The 22,648-nt window shown below is 55.6% G+C and overlaps 1 protein-coding gene across 2 annotated transcripts in view; it reads right to left on the reverse strand.

Moving 5' to 3' along the window:
* Window positions 1-7,334: 7,334 nt before the first annotated feature.
* Window positions 7,335-22,648, reverse strand: part of NOTCH2 (notch receptor 2) — a 97,830-nt gene continuing 82,516 nt past the window's right edge. For both annotated transcript variants that reach the window (XM_075002166.1, XM_075002165.1), the window contains exons 23-33: window positions 20,515-20,627; window positions 18,540-19,069; window positions 17,414-17,761; window positions 17,025-17,167; window positions 15,890-16,100; window positions 14,445-14,541; window positions 13,879-14,047; window positions 12,685-12,986; window positions 12,166-12,313; window positions 11,569-11,666; window positions 7,335-10,971 (exon numbers count right to left, since the gene is read on the reverse strand). In XM_075002166.1, coding sequence (XP_074858267.1) covers window positions 9,625-10,971; window positions 11,569-11,666; window positions 12,166-12,313; window positions 12,685-12,986; window positions 13,879-14,047; window positions 14,445-14,541; window positions 15,890-16,100; window positions 17,025-17,167; window positions 17,414-17,761; window positions 18,540-19,069; window positions 20,515-20,627 — 3,506 coding nt within the window. In that variant the 3' untranslated portion in view covers window positions 7,335-9,624. The remainder of the gene's footprint in view (window positions 10,972-11,568; window positions 11,667-12,165; window positions 12,314-12,684; window positions 12,987-13,878; window positions 14,048-14,444; window positions 14,542-15,889; window positions 16,101-17,024; window positions 17,168-17,413; window positions 17,762-18,539; window positions 19,070-20,514; window positions 20,628-22,648) is intronic.

Raw genomic sequence — 22,648 nt, forward strand, 5'->3', positions numbered from 1 at the left:
GGATTTTCCAGCCCCCTCTGCTTGTTACATGCAGCTGAAGACAGTTCTGTGTCTGTTACACAGGCACCAGGCCTGTGATTCACCAGCCAGGCAGGTGCGCTAACACAGAATCATAGAATTATAGAATCCCAGGGCGGGAAGGGACCTCAGGAGGTCGAGTCCAGCCCCCTGCCCAAAGTAGGATCAACCCCCAACTGAATCATCCCAGCCAGGGCTTTGTCAAGCTGGGATTTAGAAATCTCTAGGGATGGAGATTCCACCACCTGTCTCAGTAACACATCCCAGTGCTTCACCACCCTCCTGGGGAAACAGTTTTTCCTAATATCCAACCTACACCTCCCCCTCTGTAACTTCAGACCCTTGTTCCTTGTTCTGCCATCTGTCACCACTGAGAACTGCCTCTCTCCACCCTCTTTAGAGCCCCCCTTCAGGAAGTTGAAGGCTGCTATCAAATCGCCCCTCACTCTTTTCTTCTGCAAACTAAATAAGCCCAAATCGCTCAGCCTCTCCTCATAGGCCATGTGCTCCAGCCCCTTCGTCATTTTAGTTGCCCTCCGCTGGATCTGCTCCAAACTGGGCGCAATACTCTAGATGTGGCCTCACCAGTGCCGAGTAGAGGGGAATAGTAACAACATCCATCTGAGAGAGAAATATTTTGTCTTTGCTCCTGTTCTGAGCTTCCACATTCCAGCACGCTGACCTCAGCTGGCCAGATCTACAGTTCTCCAGTAATTAAAACTATGTACCCTGGAATTTTACCCCGATGGGGTGGACTTTCAGAGACACTTAAGACTCGGGGTAGAACACTGCTGGCTGCGTTACTGTAACTGATGTATGTAAAATGCCGCGTTCACCATTTTTCTCTCTGCCCAGCTCTTTCTCGCTTTGTAAATAAACCTTTTGCTTCAGAGCCGAAGGGCTGGCGTGTGTGGGGATGTGGCTAAGATCCAGGCGTATGTTTACCACACGCTGTGGGATGGATGTCTGGGCATCTGATTTCAGCCCCGGTCACCTGACTGGTGGGCTGCGGTCCACTGACGAGTCGCACATTTCTGAGCTGTGGATTTGAATGTCGGAGCCTTTGTTAAGCCAGTGACCCCGGCTGGGGCTCAGCTCACACCACCTATTGCGAATCTTGGCTTTGAATATTCCTAACACAACTACAGAACTACAATCTAGAGCTTTACCTACCAGCCTGCGGTGGGCATAGAAGCAGCACACACAGATTCAGGGCATCCTCCACTTCCATTAGGCACCTCACATAGCCCCCCCAGCACATTGTTTGGGGCCAATAAACCAGGTTCCATATCCAATATAAACAACCAGTCACAACAGCCCCCCCCAGCCACCTGAGCACCACACCCCACCCCAGACCCAAAGCAATGTGCCCCCAGGACAGCCTGATACTGACTGACCCACAGATCCTCCCAGGCCCTGATCCTCACCCACCAGAGGGGGTCTCCCCAGCTGCGCGCGTGCGCACACACACACACACACACGAGTCTCTTCTGCAGTATGTCCAGGCCTGCCCAGCCCCCAGCTAACCCCCAGATGCAGAAAGCGTCCCCGCCGTCCAGCCACAGCCCAGCACGCAGGGGACTCGGCTGGCTCTCACACACACCCTGCTGCCTCCCCAGCTCCTCAGGGCTCTCTCTGCGTGGAGCTCAGCCTCCTGCTAGCCTCAGCTGCCCAGCTCCTGCTGGGCCCAGGCACCTGCCCCGTGTGGAAGGGAGGCTGCTGCCACCTTGTGGGCACAGGCCAGGTCTCATGGGATGTTACTTCTGTCTAGGGACAGACAGGTCGAGGGACAGGGCCTCTAAGCAAGAGCCTGCAAAGAAGCCAGACCCACAGACTACGCCTTTCAGATTCCGGCCAGCCCTGCAAAGTGCAGTGTCTCCCCCGGTCTGCTCAGAGCATTCCCCCCGGGAGTGGCTTGCTCCCTGCTGGCCCCAGAACTGTCCATACAAGTTCAGCCAAAGGTGCAGGCCACAAGCTAGTCAAAAAACACAGGGGTTTATGGTGGGAAGTGCCAGGCCACCTCCGTAACAGGCCTTTCTACGAGCACAGCCCCTCCTTCAGCAGAATAATTCTCTCCCCAAGCGTATCCAAAGCCAGGGAAGCTTGTGCAAATTTAAGAGACATCCCCCCCACCTCCCCGCACCAAGTAGATAACCTCCACTTATTAACAATCACCCCCACAGACTACACGTGCTACACACGAGGCTCCCTGCTCCCAGTGAGACAGCTGAATTTCTCTACGTGGCCGGTCAGGTTCTGACCTGCCTGGGGGACGCCAGTCTCTCCACGGTGTTACTGGCACAGGGTTGAGGTCTGGCAGCTCTGATCTTGGGCTGTTTCTCAGAGTTGGTTTCCCAAAGAACTTCCTTTTGGACTCCTCTTTATATAGTGAAGCTAAACTCCAACTGATCCATGCACTAACATTTCCCTAACCGATCCTTACGTGCCCTAACGAAATCATCTAACCAGTCACACCCCTGCCAGCTAACATTTACACCTAACCAAGTTAGTTATGCAACAAACCAAATCATGGAACTGGACAGATGGAGGAGAGGGGACTATAAAGACATAACCATAAAGAAACAAGGATTTCACAACCCCAGCTACTGACGGCACTTTCCTGCCAGACAGAATGCTGCCATTCTTTGACCATCTCACCATCCGTTTCCTCATCTGGTGATGTTGGGTGCCCTTAGAACGAACCTCCTTCCGAACAACCTGTGATTTTGTTTTAACGTAATTTAGAGCACTCGTGAGCATGTGACTTTCTGCTTCTCAGCTAATGGCTGCTGCTCTTTTAATCTGGCTGCAGAAAAAGGCCTTCTCCCCACAGCCTGGGGATGGGAGAGGTGTCCGAACACGAGCTCCACACTGCCAGTCTGCTGTGGTTTCGGTGTCACATGTTGCTGTGACAGGCGCCGGATATGTGCAATGACCAATCTGATGGCCTGAACTCTCATTGCCTGTAACTATGAATGTTCTCCCCTGCACCCTGTTTGACGGAGGTACTCCATGAATTTTGCTTAACTTATTTTCCAGGAATTACAGAGCTGTGTGATAACTCCATCACTCATTAACTCTAAGCTTTGGAGCAGATCTCCAAATATTTTTATATTAACTCAGTGTCATGTTATTCTGCTTCCCCTCCAGAAGTACTGCCGTTTTCCCACACAGCACTGTTTGCTTTCACTCACGGTGCTCCGTAGGGTTCTCACCATTTGAGCAGCCACCCTTATGCTCAATGTGATCCATTCTGTAACCCACCCATGAGAGAGTTTGGAGAAGCTAGGGACCTTCTCCTGAGAGAATACACTGCAGGCCCACAAGGAGCCAGACCACACCTCACACATGCTCCCAGAAAAAGACCCCAGGCCAATTCCCCTGGGAGAAGACCTCCAGCCAGAGAAATAACACCAGCTGCAGCTGCTAGCAGAAGCCGGCCCTTCGGCGTCTGCCACGCTACCAGGTTGTACTCGCCTGGCACAGCATTAGGTAAGACACCACACTGGGGAAAAATGCCATGAAGAACCCCAGACCACACTGCGGAAGAGGTGCAGTGGTCCGCCAGGAACTGCAGACCATGTTGCAGTTGGGAGGGGGAGTAGTCAAGGAGCCCATCTGATGCAGGGGGAGCCCCACTGTGCTGCTACTGAAGGCAGACAGGTCAAAGCACTGATTTCCAGAGAGCGTACACTATCGCAGCACGATGCGACGCTCGAGGGCCCAGGCCTATGAGCTAAGAGACAGGTGCGTGTGGGGGAGGGGTCTCCAAGAGTACATCGAGCCTGGCGGAAGGGTGACTGGCAGATTCACCCCCCTGAAAAGTTGGAAGAAAAGTCTGTTTTCCCCACACCGTTTGGGGAGGCCAGCTTAAGGCCACGTTCTTTGGCGCACACGGGGCTATGGCCACCTTTCGGCAGCTGATAGGTGAGGCGTTCCACTTGTGGGGGCAGGACGCTGTGGCCGGCATTGATGATACTGTGTTCTACTACTGCGACTCGAGTGACCATGTAAAGCACAGAGCGGTGATACTGCAGGCTGGCCATGAGCTGACAGCACCGGGGCCACTGAGTTCGGGTGCCCATTGAAGGCAAAGTGTATGTCCCTAAAGCAACACCTTGTACGAGCCCCTAGAAAGCAGGCCCATCACCTCCTGCCCTCTCCAAGTACTGCAGGTCCTTTCCACCCCGTTCTGCCAGAATCACAACACTCAGCTCACCTAACGCAGGCAGAAGCTGCTCAGGTGGGCCACAGACTGCGAAAAGACATTCCAAGAGCTAAAAGCAGCTGGGCTGAGCGCCAGGGCTCATGCATCTCACCTTCACCAACAGGTTCACACCACAAATGGGGGCCGCTGAGGTAGGGCTGGGAGTGGTGCTCTCCCAGGACATTGCTGGAGAGGAGCGTCCCATGCGGCACCCAGCCCCCAGGAAACATCCGACGTGGTCACTGAGGCGGCGGCCCTGGCCTGTGGATGCCATAAGGTGTTATTTGTAGGGGCACCCCTTTCTCTTAGTGACAGGCGACGCAGGGCACAGGCTTAAAGAGGGTTTGCTTGCTCAGTCGACCCCGCGTTTGGCCTCGCGCTCTGGGAATTCCCATTCAGATGGCCCCTTCCCGCGGGAGGCTTTGGAGAGCTAGGACTGGAGCACTGGTCTCCCGAGACAGCAGCCCGCTAAGGACACGACCAACACCTGACTCTGCTGAACGTCCCTGTTCCAAACTGCGCCGGACAAACACTGCTGGCTGGCTGCGGCTCCACACTGGCCAGGGAGGGCTCTCGGCACAGCCCCTCTGACGCCCTCGTTTCCCAACACTTGTTTAGAAAGGGCTCTGGGAGACGTTGCAGCTCCGCAGCCCAGTGCTGGCTGTGCCTAGAGCGCCCGCACTCCTCTGCCCCCAAGGCAGCCACGGGGCACCTCTAGCGGAGTGCGGTGACCCCAGCCAGGCCATTCATGTCCAGCTCAGTGGGGTGAGTTACCAGCTGCACCTTGGAAGACTGCGGAGCGGAGAAAACTCGGCAGATGGAGCTGCCCTCTCCCGCGCCCGCAGCTGCTCTCCCGCTGCAAGGATTCGCTGCTCTGCCCCGAGAGCCTATCAGCCTATCCTCACAGGTCTTGTGCTCCAGACCCTTAACACCTGAAGGAACAAAGGAATCAAGCAGGGGAAAGGGAAGGGCTGAGGCCAGGTTGAGACAGGGGTCCAGTCTGCATAGAGAAGTTCCTGGAACTCTGAGGTACAGAAAACTCCATAAACATTTAGCCTGAGAAATTACATTTTGTAACATTTCTTGTTGTTTGTGTGTTTTGTTCTAGTTTCTCAGTAACCTGCTTTGTTCTCTTAACTATCCCTGAGGGTTACTTACAATTTACCTTTTGAAGTTAATAGACATTTCTAATTTATTACAAGCCCCAGTCTGTACATGTCTTATCTGAGTGGGTGGGGCTGGGCCGCTCCCTCCACACCCAGGGGGATTCTTATGGGCTTGCATTGTGCAGATCCCTCCGTACAGCACAAGACAATGTTAGTTTGGGTTCACGCCTTGGCAGGGGCTGTGCACAGATGTGCTGAGTCCTTGAGCTGAAAAACTCTCCTGGAGAGCTGACTGTAGCTGGTTACCGCCCCGCCCGGGAGCATGCTGGAAAGGTACTTAAGAGCCTGACTCAGCAATGCAAGGGTAATCCAGGCTGGCATGACTGGCTGGCTCCGGACAGGGTGGAGAGGGAGAAGAAAGGGTCCCTTTCACAGATCCATCACTGTCTGTGATTCTACTCAGGATAAGGCCTTACCCAGTAGGAGTAACGGCAGCAAAACCAGGCCTCAAATATCAATATATCCTTCAATATTCAGGTCTTCCCTTCAGCTTTCTTGAGCACAAGTGGCAAAGAACACACATTTTCTGAAGAGCACAAGGCGCACTGGGAAAAAACACAATCCCGGCGGTGGACAGGATGGCCCTGGGAAGGCAGATGGCAGCTGGTGACGGCACCGCCATGGGTAGCACAGCACTCCTGGTGCCCCTACGCCCTGAACTACCAACGGAACATCAAGTGACAGCCGCTATTGTGCGTAAATGGCAGCACAGTACCCTTCTCCTGCCCCATCCTGTCTGCTGGAGACCTCTGCTAGTTCCTTCTCCACTCGCCGCCTCCCTTGCAAGGGGGGGAAGGATAATTCTTGCTTCTCTGCTTTGATATTCTCAGACAGGAGCTCTCCAAAGTGCAAAGCCTTATTGGCCCAGACGTCCCTCCTCCATCCAGACGTCGTCACCACCCAGCCATTGTCACATCGGCACAACACTGAGCACAGGGCTGGGGCTGGCTGGTGGGTGCACATTGTCACTTCGCCACCCCCACTTTGTGTGTGGCGTCTGAGCGGTGCCAAGCACAGTGGGCTCTGGGCCCACAACTGGTAATGCAAAGCACTACTGTGACCACCTGACCGAAACGCCTTTGGACGCCCCGGCAGAGGGCGTGGGATGTGCAGATCCCCTGGCTTCACCAGAACACCATGTAAGGTCTCTCATGAATGCCTGTGGCACACCTGTCATTGAGAGCATGGCGAGATGCAGGGAGGGGAAATGTCAGGGATGGGTGTAGAGAAAGTTACGTTCTCTAGGCCCTGTTGTTAAGGGTGGGTCACTCAAAGGTCATATGCCTGATGACCAACTTCAGACACGAAGTGGCCCACGGTTATTCCCTGGTGGACCATTGTGTTTTATGGCCTGCTGAGTTTTATGCTCATGAAGAGCTGGCAGAAGAGACAGACAGCAGCAGAGGGCACCCTCTTTTCAGCTGAGGCTCAAAGGTGCAGAGAGATGCCCTGGCATCCTTCTGTCTGGGAACGGGGCCTTAGGAAAATGAGGCTGGATGAAAGTGCTGGGAAAAGGAGTTGGCGTAAATGGCCCGGCCGGAGATGGGGGATGTTGGGAGCATTAAAGCTCTAGAAAGCACATTATATTCTTGTTTTGTTTATAACCATTTCCAATATTCTGCTTGACTCCCGCTTGGCGCGCTGTCCTTTGATGATAAATGGATCCCTGTTTTCACTTGCACACTGCTGTTCCTTTAGGAGCCAGGAATCAGAGCTCAGCAAATGTCCAGCGAGGCCAGGTCTGGGTGCGGCAGAGATGTTCAGGGGCTGGCACATGCCTACTGCTGACCCGTACAGAGAGTGAGGCCTACCTGGTGAGAGTGGTTACACCACCAGAGAATGGCAGTTTCAGGGAGCTAGTCCACAAGATGCCCTCACACCAAGGACTGGTGGTGGTGAGGTGCCTCAGTGTGGCAGAGAGTGAGAACACGGGCACGCAGACATTGGTTGTGTGTTCTTTATTTTGGGGATAAAAACGCTGGTACATTTTGTAGCAACTATTTTCATGACAGACTTTCTTTAAAAAAAAAGAATGTAAAAATAAGCACATAGTGATTGTCCTGTTCTTGCCATCGGAAAATGCTGCTGTGTGAACGGTTCCACCGTGAGCAGCTCTCAGCCTTACCAGAAGTAGGAAAGAGGCACAAAGGGACATCGTTGCCACGCACAAAGAGCGTATTTGCCTTGCAGCAGCTGCCAAAGACTAAAAGGCACTTGGGATTATTTAGGACTAAAGGGCACAAGCCCTTGGTTTCTTTGGCATTTTTTGAAGCAACTCTTGATAATTTCAGTCCCAGGTCCCCAAAAGGCTGAGGCTCCTGCCTGGAGAGCTGAGTCAGCTGTATCTCTCGCACTGGACACACCTCAGTATGAGTGGGGAAGAGAGGCAGTGTGTGTCCAAAGCATTACACAAAAGAACTGGCAGCGTCAGCCCAGAAAGGTGGCCTATGGAATGATTCCTGCCAAGGTCCTGCCTTCACGTACCTTCGAGTCAAACATAAAAAGAAAATGCGTTTTGCTCCTAACTTGACAAGGATAAAAGCATCACTCGAAATACTGTACCTGGTACAATGTGCGGTAACTGCTGCTCAGAGAGGGGCAGACGCCCTGTCTCCTGGTGGCAGCAAAATAGTGCTCCAAAGTCTCCTTGGAATGTTCCTTTGCAGGGCTCTCTGGAAGAGGTAGAATTAACAACGTCTGGGAATGGACACTTCTACCCTTGGCTTGTCCTGAGCCCTTCAGGGAAGAGTTCTTAGGGGCAGTGCAGACACCTGGACAATGCGACAAGCAGCTCTGTTGTCCAGTGAAGGCTCAAATGAGGGATGGACTCTGTAAACCCAGTAACAATTTAGAGGAAGTTGCAGTGTATCTCCTACAGCTCTGGTAGGATCACATGGGCGACCGCCCCACAGTTGTGCAGGGTAGGTATGGGCTGAAGCAAAGAGCAGAACAACAGAATGCATCTGCTCAGACGTTTCAGGTTATCGTTCCTGAAATATTTGGTCTGCAACTTCATTTTAGGTGAGGTGCACCTACCTAAAGCCTATCCGGGGACTGGCATTTGCACCTTCAGTAGGAATGGCTAGCATTGCGTTAGGCTGTTCCCATCACTGCCACAGGGCATAAAAGGGGCAACAGACCCTAGCTGAAGACCGAGGGTCACAGTAATGCAGGTGGATGGTACACACGGACAAAAAGGTGGCATGCGCATGATTACAACCTAGCCGCCTCGCGCCAAGAGCGCAGGGAGACAGAACACTGAGGCTGCAGGACGAGAGAACACAGCAGTTAAACCCTTTTGGTTCCGAGCTGTGGCACGGCCCAGTGGGATCAGGGGTTTGCGGCATGAGGTCAGGGAAATGCCTCATGTGAAAGCCGAGGGTCTCCAGGGCTCCTCTTCTGTTCCCAGGCTGTCTCCTCTGGGAGGCAGGGTGCCTCTGTGGGCCAGCTCCATGCCTTGGCATTCACTGCAGAGTAGTGTGAAGGCGGGGTCGGCCTGGCCATGGAAGACAGGAGAGTGGGCGGGGGCTCACAACTGAGGTAGAAGTCTGACTGGGGAGTCCCAGGCGGACAATAACGTGGAGACTTGTCTGAGGATGACTTGGAGGCCGGCAGCTGGAAGACTGACGGCTGCGTGTGCACTCATGCAGGGACGGGGTCAGGTGGGTGTAGGCACTGCGAGAGGGAAGGTGGTGCGAGACACTCGTCCTCGTGTCAACACGGACGTTTCCATTACTGACGGGGGAACTCAGGACGTGGGTCCGGGGGAGGGCATCAGTGACCGCTCAGATCACAGCCAGGACCAGACACCTACACGGGCGGTGGTGGATTAAGGCCGCTGTGGAGAATAGAGAGTTTAGGATGGTAATGTGGGGGTGAGCAGCACACTGGGATGGAACAGTTGGTTCAGGCTGAACAGGAGGAAGCTCTAGCCAGAAGCAGCAGTAAGCTGAGCAAGAGTCCCCCTGAGGGAGAGGCAGCACATGGTTACAAGCCGACTGGGCTAAGCCCAGAGAATCGCACATGGAGCGTGATCATGTGCCAGTCCCCAGGGAACTGGCCCCACAGGGCTTCCCCAGCTTCTTGGATTCAGGAGGCGAACAAGGAGCAAAGCGCTTCCCCTGGAAGGAAGACAGTGAGCGGGCTGGACTGGGAAATGGTTCTTCAGCGCTCCCCCGAGCAACCGTCGTCAGAACTGCAGGCAGGTTGGCTTCTGCCGTCACTGGGCACTCTTCAGGCATAGACCTTCATGTTGCCCCGCTGCTGCTCCGACAGGTGAGCTGCAGGCCCTCGCTGGTTACTGCCCAGGCTGGGGCTGGTGGCCACATCGGACCAATCTGAGGCAGAGTGCGGGGAGGAGCTTGACCACTGATCAGGCGACTCAGGTGATGGCGTTAGATACGGGTGTTCCCCTTGCAAGTGCCTGGCCTGGCTGGGAGTCCTCTCTGTGGCGGAAGAAGCGTAGCTGTGCTGAGAGGGGGGAGTGGGGTACTTCCCCACTGAGCTCTGGAACTGGTGGTAGGCTGGAAGGGAGGTCTGAGCTACTGGTCCATCCTGCTGAGGGAGGACTGCCAGGGGGAGGGGGGCACTGGGCAGCTGAGCCAGGTCTGGGACCTGGTACATGGAACTCAGGGGCCCGGTGATGTTCGGAGCACAGTTTGCTTGCGCCGGCTGGGGCATGGCCGGCTGGTTTACACCGCCCTTGGGAACCAGCTGGAAAGTCATAATGGGTGGCAACGGCACTCGGGAGACTGGCCCATGCTTGACGTCGGGCTGACCCCCGCCACTCGGCTGAGGCATGCCGGGGTGAGAGGGCAGGACCTGGGGGACCACGCCAAACATCTCGTTGTACTGGGACTCATTCATCTCCATGCGGCTCAGCCACTCCGCAGAAACATTCACCGGCCGGAGCCGCTCCAGCCCACAGTTTGGAGGGGCGATTCTGTGCTGCGAGAGCAGCTGGCTGACAGAGGGGAGCACCGTGCTGGAGCCACAGCCCAGGGCCTGCAGCTCGTGAAGGTTGGGGAAGGACAAGGCATGTGCAGCCTGGACCGAGGTGGCAGGGAGCTGAGAGTGTGGGGAAGAAGGTAACGCCCCTGGGGACGGCATCACGGGGGACGAGGTCGGTTCGGACACAAAGGCATGGGGGGACTCCAGGGAATCGACGGGCGAGAGGGTCACAGAGCTCTCGGAAAATTGGCCCTTGCTGTCACTCATCGATTTCTTGCCCTTCCTCTTGGCATCCTTGGGGAGGTTTGTGGGCAGCGGGCCCTTGGCGCTCGGTTTCCGTGGTTTCTTGCTTAAGGAGGCGTGCTTCAGGCTGAGGAAGGCTCTGTTGGGGCCGCAGATGGCTGGAGAAAGGGCTGAGGTCAGCCTGGCGCCAGGGTGCCCAGCAGGGCTGTGGGTCAGGTTGTACTCATTCAGCAGGTGCACGATGTCGTGGTGCATCCTGTCCTGGGCCACATCTCGGGGCAGGCGATCCATGTGGTCTGTGATGTCGCGATTGGCGAAATGGTCCAGCAGGATCTTAGCTGCTTCAAAACTGCCTTCCCGCGCTGCCAGGAAGAGCGGGGTCTCCTCCTGAAAGCACACAGAGGGGACGTCACAACAACTTCGCAGCTACAGGGGCTCTAGCAGAAGCGACATCGGCTGAGCAAGGGGCAATCAGAGGAGCTGCAAGCTGCGAGTCTGGTACAGCTGGAATACAGCACAGCCCCAACTTTCACCCCAAGAGGCAGGAACAAGCCAGCGTGGCTGCAGGAGGGACTGCTCAGAGGGCTATGGGAGAAATGAGCTCTGGCACTGGAAAGAAAAGGGTGGGGAGGGAGCCGAACAAGGAGATGCCAGCAAAGGGGAAGGAACAGAGCCCCCAAACCAAAGAATGGCTGGTAGTCAAGACGCTGGGCTGGGGGAGATGGGGGTTCACCCGCGAACCAGTCTGAGCCCTGGCCGAGAGGGAGTGTGACTGGGACATGAGGTCAGTAGGAGAGGCTGAGTAAGACTCAGGTCACTTACTTCCTGAAATGCAGGCAGGGAAGCCTAGCTTCAGGCACCTAGCCGTGAAAATCTTGGCCAGCAACGTATGCCACTGCCCACTGGCACAGGCTGGAGCCAGCAGGAGAGAGAGAGGGCCGAGTGACTGGCAGGGCAGCCCTGCGGAGCATACGCAAACCTCACCTTGTTGTCCTGCATGTCTCTGTTGGCTCCGTTTTTCAGCAGCACCAGCGTTGCCTCCACATTGTTAACAGCAGCAGCCCAGTGAAGAGCAGATTTACCTGTGGGGAAACCCGGTCCTATCAGCACCAAACCAGCAAGCAGAGAGGGAGATATGTTACACAGCATCCTCGGGGGAATAGCTGAGCCTGGCGACCGATAACTCGGCCCTGCAGCTTCTGCGATGTGCTGTCCCTTGGAATTACCACCGGCTGCCTGTCCCTGTGAAGCTGAGAAAGCCCTGGCAGGCTCCTCCATGGCACCCAGAACCATGTTCTGTGCACTCATGAGATGCTGCAGAACGTCTCAGTACAACCCTCACCCCGACCGTGTCACCCCAACTCCAGCCCACACGCCAGGCACCGCCGAACAACCCACTTCACCATGGCCAGTCATGCCACAGTTCCTCACCACGGAACCCCTCCTCTCTAGGATTCCCTCTTCACTCGGTAGCTCCAGTGCTATTAACAGCTCATGTTACAGTCTAGATTTCAGCTCTTCCTTCCCTTCCCACTCTATGCATTGGGAACGATGCTGAATACAGCCCAGGCCCCACTGTACCATGATCATCCACTGCATTGACGTCAGCCTGACAGTTGATCAGCTCGGCCACCATTCCTTCCACTGCCAGCCGGGCAGCCAGGATCAGCGGGGTTGTGCCGTCATTCATCCGCGCGTCCAGGTCTGTCACTCTGTTACGGATCAGGATCTGGGGACGGGGGGATTTTTCAATTCCATTAAGAAACAAGCCGAGAGTTAACGAGAAACGTCAGAGAAATTTTATATTCGTGCAGCCATATCAGGGCTGAAATACGATGCTGAAGAGTAACAAAAAAGCTGCACGGTCTCACCCAGCACAGGATGTGTACAGACCCCATCAAGCCGCCAATACCAGGACAAACTAGACCTACAAAGACCCGTTGCCCATTACCCCTGGGGTGATGCATTGCTCGCAGTCTGATAGCAGGGTCTCACCTAGCGATGCCCTACTGAGCAGTCCAGCTGATGGGCTAGGTGGTACAGCTGCTTAACACTGCTGTTTCAGGGAGCGCCCTAACAGGGGTTCCCGAGAGCGCTCACCTGGAAGACGCCCTGTGCATCTGCTGCCACAGCTGCGTGGAGGGGAGACCGTCCCATGTTGTCTCGCGCATTGGCGTCCGCGCCCGCATCTAGCAAGCGCTTTGCTGCATCCGCTCTCGAGTAGCGAGCAGCCAAGTGCAGGGCCATCTCTCCAGTGCGGTCTGTCTGGGCCTGCAGGTTGGCCCCTTGATAAATCAAGTCTGTTATTATATTGGCTGAGGAATCATCCGTCTCTTCCTCTTCGTCACTGATCTCGGTGCTGCCCACCCGCAGAGATGCCAGCATCAGTGGGGTGCACCCGTCTGCAAGAGACGAGATGTCAGAATGGCAGCAAAGGAAAGCCAACAGGGCTCATTCCCAGCACCACATATCCTCTGCCTTTGTGCACCTGCACGGGGCCAGCCATAATCCCTTCTGCCCTGTCATGCACGCAGCTCTAGCACACCTGCTCACACTGCGTTACACTGGTCGCATTTGGAAGGCGCTCTTCCCAGCCCCAGAGACAGGAGCTCAGTTCACATGACGGCTCACAGCCCCCAGAAGCTGGCTGTTCAGGCTCCTGCTCCCCATGGGCACTTTCCTGCTGATTACCGTTTCCCACTTTGTGGTAATAATAGCGGTCAGAAAGCCAATAGCATGTGGTTACCAAGGTAACAAGGAGATCCAGTTATCACTAACACTGATGGAAAGACTCCCATACATTCTGATGGGAAAGGGACCAGGCCCAGAATAACAACATCCCAGAATATGCCCCAGTTATTACAGTAGGTGAATGAAAACCACCTTTGCTGCTGTGGTAGCCAGGATAAAAGTCACACCCTATTCTCATGCTCCCAGGAATCCCTTCGGCTCAGAAGAGATCACATAGGGCCATGCAATCCGATGAGCAACCTGCAACTAACTACTTCAAAGGCCAGCAAAAGACTCTCAATGCATTTAATTTACTAGACCACAGGACAAGTTCTTCCTAAACAGGAGGTGTTAAAAAAAAGTCACAGTACTCAAAGGGAGGATGTGAGTCTGTCTCCCCAGAGTCTTTCTTCTAGACTGCAGTAGGGCTCTCTCTCACAAACATGTAACATCGCTGCTGCCTCCGCACAAGGGCGACAAGCACACCCTGGTTTGGGTGCAGTTGTTCTAACCCTGGGAGCTGTACCTAGGCCAATGGCCCATCCTAGCTGCACGTGCACTGACCTGGCCCTCTCACATTGACATCCAGCCCATCTGTCTCCTGAGCCTCCTGCGGGGGGGTAAGGGCTAGAGATTGGGTCCCACAGATGTCAGCCGCTTCTAGGTGTTGCTGCGTCCACTGGCGCTGATCTACCTGCTCCTCGCCTGCTGACAGCAGAGCTTGATCTTCAGCCTGGGCAGGGAACATGACGGTTCACTTGCACAACGAGCCAACAGCAGCAGGCGCTTTCCCAGCTGGGTTTTGAACCAAGCAGCTCCAGCTACTCAGCGGGGCATTCTTGGAATTTCAGCTCCCACTGTGCAAGAGCTGAGCAGGACTTACAAACAGCTTAGCACTAGCCACTCTTCTCCTTCCCCCTCGGGGTCTGGAAGCTGCACAGTGAGGGGCTCCTGCATGGACCACAGGCATTGGCCTCAATTGAAGATGTGCAGTTTCAACATTGTTACTGTGTAGGAAGTGTTTTGAGGTGCAGGACCAAGGGAACACCGGGCCCGGGGGGCACATGACACGTAGAACCAGAAGAGCCTCAGACGTTAGAAGGCAGCATTCAGTGCCTAGCACCACTTACCTTTGCTCTCTTAGCTGCAGGGGCTGCATTCCTTGTCCAGCGCTCGGTAGGACTGCAATCTGCCAGATTACCCTCTGGAGCTTGAACAGACAGATTCCTAAATAAAGGGGAGGGGGCAAGTCATACTGCACCCGGACACAGTGAGGGCAGAATCACCGGCACTCTGCCTCTCACTCGCTGTGTGCCTGTATGCTCTGACTGTTATGTGTGAATCCCACGCCCTCACCGATCGCAGCCAATGAGAATAGGAGCCATGCCACGCTGGGGATGAGGCCAGAGAAGCACCAGAGAGATGATACCAGCAGAGAAGGATGACTTACTAGCTGTGATTCTCATTGGAAATGTGCTACCTTTCCAGACCCCTGCCGCAGGAGTCCTGCAGAGACTCACGTGGCCACAGAAACACCTGAGTACATGCGGGCCTAGGTGGCTCTGCTCCACTGGCTGAGGACAGTCCATGTGGAGACCGTATGCTCTGGAACAGTTACTGTGGGTAGGCACTCCCTTTCTCGCCCTTCACGGCTGCCACCGCAGAGCTTGCCCCCACACCCAGCCGGAAGCAGGCAAGCTAAGGAGCCCCACAAGTCAGCCAGTGAGCCAGGTTCTGTCCCTCAGACCAGCAGCACAGCGGGGACAGTGTTTGGTGAAGGAGTGAACTGACTGCCATGTAACTTTGTCCCAGAGCTCAGCAGCCACGTGAAAGGAGCAGAGTCCAGACCCAGCCGTACGTCATGCTGCTGGGACACGGAGAAAGCCAAGAGATGACCTTGGGGCATGGCCAGAAGTGCTGACAGGAAGGTCTGTCCTACTAAGGGGGGATACTGGCAAAAGGCAACCTTAGGGAGGCTGTGCAGAGAGGCAACCAGTCAGGGGCAGCTTAGACCCTGTATCTAGAAGCTGCAGTTGGCCGGGGGTGGGTGCAGATGGATTGCTGATGAGCCCCCTGCAAGAGGGGAGAACAGAGTGGTACGCGCTGCCCTCTGGCAATGGCCGGAATAGGACACCACAGTCCAGGAAGCAACACACACCCAGGTGATGGAGAAAGCAGAGTGCAGTGATGGCAGGTGAGATGCCCCTCACAGGACTGGAAGTGAGCTAATTCCCAGGGTGACAAGTCAGATACCAACTCTGGTAGGTCACATCCAGTCTGGCCCCTAGAGGGCAGTGCAAGGCTGTTACTCGGGCTTTATGCAACCTAGCTTTAAAGTTAGCATGGCCAGGCTTCCATCTTCAACATCAGAGGAGTTATCAGATGAAAGCCACCTTAAGTGACCACCTGGGCAGAGAAAATGGCATGAGACGTCCAGCCCAAAGCGTCCATTTCTCCTCACAAAGTGGCAAGGACCCCGAATTCGGGATTTGTGCCCTATTCGGTGGTTGGGGGGGCTCCCACAAACCTAGCATGTGTTAGCACAACGGCGATCGACGACCCAGCGCAGACTTACTTCAGCCCGACTGCGTCTTCCCCCACTGGCTCTCTGCGCTTGTGGTTGCTGGGCTCCCGGCGCAGAACAAAGCCCTCAGGGAGCCAGAGGGAGCCGTGCTTACGTTTTCGCTTGGCCACAAGCACACCCAGCAACAGGATGAAGAGGACGATCACGGCTGCCACAGCAAGTAGGTAAAGCAACTGGGTCTTCTTCGGTAGCCAGGGCTCACCTGGAAATCCCAATCAAAACACAGCAAAGTAAGTGCTCTCGGGGCAGCAGCCTCCAATCCTCCTCCGCTCTTTTTTGTACATAGGGCTTTTTTCTTCAGGAAGGCAGTGGGTTTTCTTTACTTTCAGGTGGTTTAGAACAAGGGACTCCAGGGCCTCAGGAAGTTTAGGCTTTGGACAGGCACAGTTAGCTCTGACAAGCCAGTGTAACTGTACGTGAACAAGCATGGTCACTCTACCATCTAGCCTTGTGTACACGATTTTCAGAGTGCGCAATTTAAAAGGCTGCAGGACTGCAGAAAGCAAACGTGGAAGAAATGCCCAGGTTGCTCGCATGACAACAGTAGTAAAGCTACCACTACATGGAGATCCTGAACAAGCTGCACCCAGCTTCACAAACATAGTTGTTAATGGTGTACTCAGCCGCACTGATGCAGATCCTGTTCTTTGCTCTTTTGGCTCAAGATACCCGTTCCCAAATCAGCTGTGAGAGCTCAGGCTTTTAAGTCACAGCACTACCAGATATCAAGCAGTTTCTGGTCCAGTGCCCAGTCTTGCAACTAGGGCTCAGGGCTGGGTGGAATCTAAAGAAATTTTGTATTGGAGAGGAGGAGACATCTGGCAGGTAGAATTTTTTTTTTTTTTTTAAATCCAGGTGCCTGTGTAAATCTGCCGAATGGGTCTGGAGTGTCTGAAGGAGTTCTACTGGAGAGATGAGATGGTGGGAGGTGTGTGATAAGTCTCTCTCATGGTTCTGCATCTTATCCCCACATAGGGTTTTGAGAACTCATTTTATACTCCACACTACAAAAGGTAAAAGACTGTCTGCTCAATAATTAAATCCTGCCGTTACATATGTTAAATCAAGCATTTACTTCATACATAGGCCAGGCATGTCCCAGCCCCTCCATGCCAACATTACTTACTTTGGACAGAGACGAAGGGGTAGGGCAGCATCTTCTTGATGGCTTGAGCAGCTAAGAGAGCTGCAGCAGTTTCTGTGCTCTTAAAGCACTGGTCTGAATCGTCTGCACACTGACGGTTGTCAATTTCCAGGAACACCTTTGTGCTGCAGGAAGAGAATTAGACCGTACAGGCGTAAGCAAAGGGGGAGAAGAATCTGTCCTCCTCTGTCCCTAAGGTAAAATGTAGTCTTCCAGGGCAATTCTTACCACCTAGCATTGGACTCTGCCATCTCCCATAGGAAACACTTTTCCTGGCAGAATATAAGACATATTTTGGGCACAAACACACCTCACACCCCCAGGACTTATCGATACAGCCTCGCTAGCGACATACCAAGAAATTCACTCACCCAATGACCTCTTGTTCAAGCTCTCTGGGCTGGCGAATGACTGAGAGCGAACGCCGACTGCGGGAGGCCTGCCCCTCCCCATAGTATGGGAACACCATGGGCTTTCCTTGGGAGTCCAGTTTAATTCTGAGGTTGGTATGAAGAAGGGATCCTAACGTCCGCAGGAAGCTGCGGGCATCACTCAGCAACTCCTCAGGCGGCATCAGGACCACAATAATGAGGGTCCCTTCAGCCAGTTTCTCTGCTTTGTCACTGGCACAGTCCAGGCCGTCCCAGCCGCACTCCGCACTGTTACAGCCCTGGTCACAGCGCCCATCTGCATAGTGATCTGCACAGTACTTGTTGTACCTAAGAGAGGGGCATGGAGTTACAAAGAACAGCTCCCTGGCACCTGGGGGCCGCAGAATATGGCACGCACTGCTCCCTGCTAGCTAACCGGCTCCCATCTACGGTCAGCTGGAGGAGGACACTGAAGGGGCTGTGGACTGTCAGGTGAGGTGTTTCGCCACCCGGTACTGCTTGCGAGTCTGGATCTAAGTAGGGTAGGAGACCTAATACCTACAGACCCCCTGGTCTTCTTAAAGGGAGAAAATGGCTCAGTTCAGTAAATGGTCCTGCCCCCAGCACTGGGATCAAGAGACTGGCTACCCTGGTGAAGCCAAAGCACTCCCAGCCAGCTAGCGATTGGAAAAGAGCACCCCAGGTGCGCTGCAGCAGGTCTCAGACATTACACCTGTGCCAGGGATGTGCCAGGGTTTGTGTGGGGTAGGATCTAGGACATGACGTTCATTTTCCCCAGGAATTCAAGGAAGGCTCTCTGCAGCTGGGTTCCTTTGGGAAGCAGGACAGACATGCAGACTTTGCATGTGTCCTGTCAGCAGCTCAGCATGCAGTGCTGCTGAACAGTCTACGCCCCTTTGCCCGAAGCACTCATCTTCCAAAAGCTATTTCCAAAACAGGTGCAAGAGTTCCTTCCTGCATGGGCCCAGCGAGAGAAGGCTGAGAGCACGCGCCTTGCCCATGGCTGTGGGGAGAACGACGCAAGCCAAGCATTTCAGCTGTTAGCAGCGCTGGCGAGAGCGGGGTGTTAGTGACAGCCGTCCCTGTAGCCGGGAGCAGGCCTTACTTGCACAGCTTGCCACTCAGCTGGCACTCGAAGTTGTCGAAGAGGCACTCGGGCGTGTTGCAGAGCTCATCACACTGGCCGTTGAAGAGCTGCCAGCAGCGGAGCGAGGACGAGCAGTTGGCCCAGGGATCCTCCATCGTCAGGGAGCAGTCGCCGCCATCCCAGTGGCAGGCGTGCGTGTTGCAGTCCTCATCGCAGTAGCCATCCTTTGCTCTCTCCGCGCAGTGCTGGCCCAGACACCCAAGCGGCTGTTGGGTGGGGTGCAGGGAGCGTTCACACTGGCTGCCTTCAGACTGGTCAGGACACCGGCAGTAGTAGTAGGGTGGCTGAGTCTGGGGATGGCAGCTGCCGCCATTCTGACACGGAGCACTGGCACAGCCGGGACTCAGCCGGCAGCCCTCGCCAGCGGGGAGCTGTGGGCAGTAACACCGGGGCCCAGAGGGAGCCTGGAGGCACTGCTCCCCCTTCTTGCATTTCACTTGCCCACAGGTTCTGCGGCTGCCAAACTCGCACTGAAACCCCGAGTAACCCTGCGAGGAAAGTGGGGAGGTCAGGGCCAGGAGTGCACGTGGGGCTGGAGAAGAGACTTCGGGGGTGGTATGCACAGAGTACAGGCACGAGTCTGTCTGTTTCACAGACCCAGCTGCCGGGGCAGCTGCTGTATCCCCACCCCTGGCGCCTGTGGGGCATTCCTAGACCAAAACCACAGACATGCTGGGTGCTGGAACCAACAGGACCTTGAGCTACGACAGGCAGAACCAGGCAGCAAGCCCACCAAAGAAGCTGGTCTGTCTGGCCTGGCCTGGCGAGCCCCTGGGGCGTGTGCTGCAGTTCGGGCAGCAAGGCAGTCTCCACCACAACCTCATTTTCTCATGAGACGGCAAGGGCGGAGCTCTCAGATGGTGGGGGCTGACCTCCCCCACGCCCAGCACTGCACCACGTGGGATGGGTGCCTGGCTCTGGCACCTCTCCTTCAGTCTGCACCCCTGCAAAGGGCTCTGGAGTTCTGTGCAAGCAAGCGCTCAGTGGAGTGGCAAAACCCCTAGCCCAAAGTAGCCTGCAGCTACACCCAGGCTGGGAGAGCAGGCCGTGCTCTCTCTCAAGTGCGCTGCTGGCGTAGGGACGGCAAAGCGTACTCCCGACGATGCTCAGAAGGAGCTGACTACGGATGGGGCTGCACTCGTGCCCTGCTGGGAGGCGCACGGGCACAAGCGCAGCTCCAGCGGACCTAGGTTTGCACGAGGTTCAGCAGCGCACACTTCCCCTCCAGCAGGGATCAGTGTGGGAGGCACGCAGGGAATACAGTAAACCCTCGAGAGACGCATAATCAAGTTGTGTATGTGGTGGGTTAATGCGACAGCCGCCCCCAACAGGAGCAGGGAAGCAGCTCCTAGTGCGGCAGCAGCCATGCGTCACACTGCCGTCCCTGACGGACGGCGGCTTGCAGCACTGAGTCTCCCAGCTGGGGAGCCCAGCAGGCAGACAGAAGCTTGCAGCATGGCTCTAAGAAACTGTGCTGCAAGCAGCCGTCTGGGTGCCGAGCTCCCCAGCTGGGAGAACCAGGGCCGTGAGCAGCCGTCTGGGTGCCGGGCTCCCCAGCTGGGAGAACCGGGGCCGTGAGCAGCCGTCTGGGTGCCGGGCTCCCCAGCTGGGAGAACCGGGGCCGCGAGCAGCCATCTGGGTGCCGGGCTCCCCAGCTGGGAGAAGCTGGGGGCTGCGTGGCTGCCCCCCTCACTTCCCCCAGCTGCTGGCTCCCCACACCCCCACCCAATTTACGCGAAATTCGATGCACGCGGGGGTTGCCCAGAATGCGACCCGGCGTACATCGAGGGATTGCTGTACACAGTTTGATGGAGGTTTTGAGGATCTTTGCTCTGCTCCCGAGCAGACGCTAACTGACGCGATGTGCTACCTGCTGCCACCAGAGCAGGGGGAAGCCTGGGCAACACGGGTGATGTAAGGGCATGGCACTTACTGGAGGACACTGGCAGAGGAACCCATTGGGCACATGGCTGGCAACAGCACAAGTACCTCCATTCTGACAAGGGTGCTGGGCACAGACATCTAGGACGGTCTCACAGTGACGACCTGAGAGGCAAACACACCGGGGAAGAGAAGGGGTGCACACAACATTAAAATCAAGCCTCATCTGCTTGAGCACTGAGTGTACTGAACCCTGGCAGGCAGGCAGGGAGCTGGGGAATGCCCTTCGGAAGGTCTCTCACGGTGGCAGGGCTCTGGTATCGCATGGAAAACAGCCAAAGTGAGGACTGCTGCATTACCCTCTGCAGCCAGAGCAGCCAGCGGGAGAGCCGAGTGCCGACTTCTGACACAGGGTCTGGAGGGTTAGCAGCCAGTGCCTGGACGGAACCAAGGCGTGAGACCACCCTAGGAGGCTGACTGGTCGGTGTGGGGGAGAGCATGCTGTACCCCAGCTCTGAGTCAGCGCCGGAGGCAGGACACAGCAGCCTGCTGTCTCTCGAGCTAGCAAACATCAACAGCACCTCGCCCTCTGGTTAACAGGAAGGGGAGCAGGACCCTGTGAGCCTGGCCCCAGGGGCACGAGTACCCTCACTACACAGTGCAAGGAGCATGGGGCGAGGGCTGCATGGCACAGGAGAGGAGAGGAGAGGAGAGGAGAAGGTGAGGGACAGATAGTGTTGCAAACCAGGAAAGGCTGGTTAAGCAGTGTTGACCCCTCTAAGCCTACTGGCAGCTGACGCCCCAGGGAGCCTGCTCCTCGCTGGGTGCGGGAGAGGACCTCCGAGTGTCACTGGAGAGTGCCGTCCCAACCCATACACAGCCGGGGCGGGGGGAGACGATCTGCTCCCTTTGGAACCCAGCCGACTGGGCAAGAGGAATGGGGCCTGGCTCGCTGCAGCGCCACAGGCGTGAGGCGAAGGGCTCACAGAGCAGCTGAAAGATCAAACCCTTTGGAAGGCCAACATGTTCACTGCTCTGCCCTGCAGTGCACATGGGCAGCACAGTCCAGGTATGCCCCTGCTACTCCACCAGCCAGGCACTGTGCGGACGCCAGCTTGGGTACCTACGGGGAGGGTTTGCCAGCTACCACAGCTGGGTGTGAGAAAACAAAACACAGTGACATGCAACCAGGGAGGCGCCCAAGGACTGGAGAGAAGCAGCCGCACTGCTGATCTTCAAAGTGGCACCAGTTACAAAATCCCGAGTCTACCCTGGACTATTAACACACATGCTCCTAAATACTGCAGGCCAAGAACAGGTGCACTGAAGAGGCAGGGGCAGGGAGTGGGAGTCATTGCTGCCGTCCCTTCACAGCTCCCTGAAAGTCACAGGCCACACTGACTGCGCTAGAGGCAATGTGACCACGGCTTCCCATAGCTGAGCCAATGCAAGGGACAGGAGCGGCAGCGCTGCTCTATTCTAAGTGATGGACGGCAGGCATCTCCCCATGGGCCGGGGATGTCCCCCGAGGCTTGGTGACTCCCAGAATGCCCCACGTTGCACTCTCCCTCTCACTGAGCTCTTAGATGGTAACTGAACCTCCAGCAACAGGCAGCAGCAGTGTCCAAAGGCAATGTCAGCAGCCCAGCTTTTAGCAGCAGAGCACTGAGGCCTACAGGAATTGCTACAGATAATCTGGCTGGATTTCAAGGAAGAATCTGGTTGCTGTGTGTCACCCTTCCCTGGACTGGTAACTGGCTATCTGAATACGACATGGCCCCGGGGTGAGTAGGGAATGGAGGTTGTTCAGAATTAAATAAAGCCAATCTCAGCACCCTGGGCTCTCCAGAAGAAGGGACGTAACACATGAGGGTTGCCGTGGTAACACATTGGGAAGAGTTGCCAACATCAATGAGGTAAGAGAAATAAAGGGAGATCAAAAAGAGGTGAACATGAAAGCGAGACGCAACCTGGAAAAGCGTAAGCCAGTACACCTGGGCAATACTACCCCAAACGTAAACCCAGCCGGCAGGGAAAAGCCGGGGAAGCAGGAATGTGGAAAGACAGACAAGTTCGGCGGTAAACCACATGTGGTTACACAGCGTGGTACTTCTGCCACCACGGGCAGCACAGCTGTGGGTTGTGTACAAGCCATCACACTGAAGCTATGAGGTTCAATGCCTATA

The sequence above is a fragment of the Carettochelys insculpta genome, chromosome 9, assembly GCF_033958435.1.
Source record: "Carettochelys insculpta isolate YL-2023 chromosome 9, ASM3395843v1, whole genome shotgun sequence".
NCBI classification, from domain to species: domain Eukaryota; kingdom Metazoa; phylum Chordata; order Testudines; family Carettochelyidae; genus Carettochelys; species Carettochelys insculpta.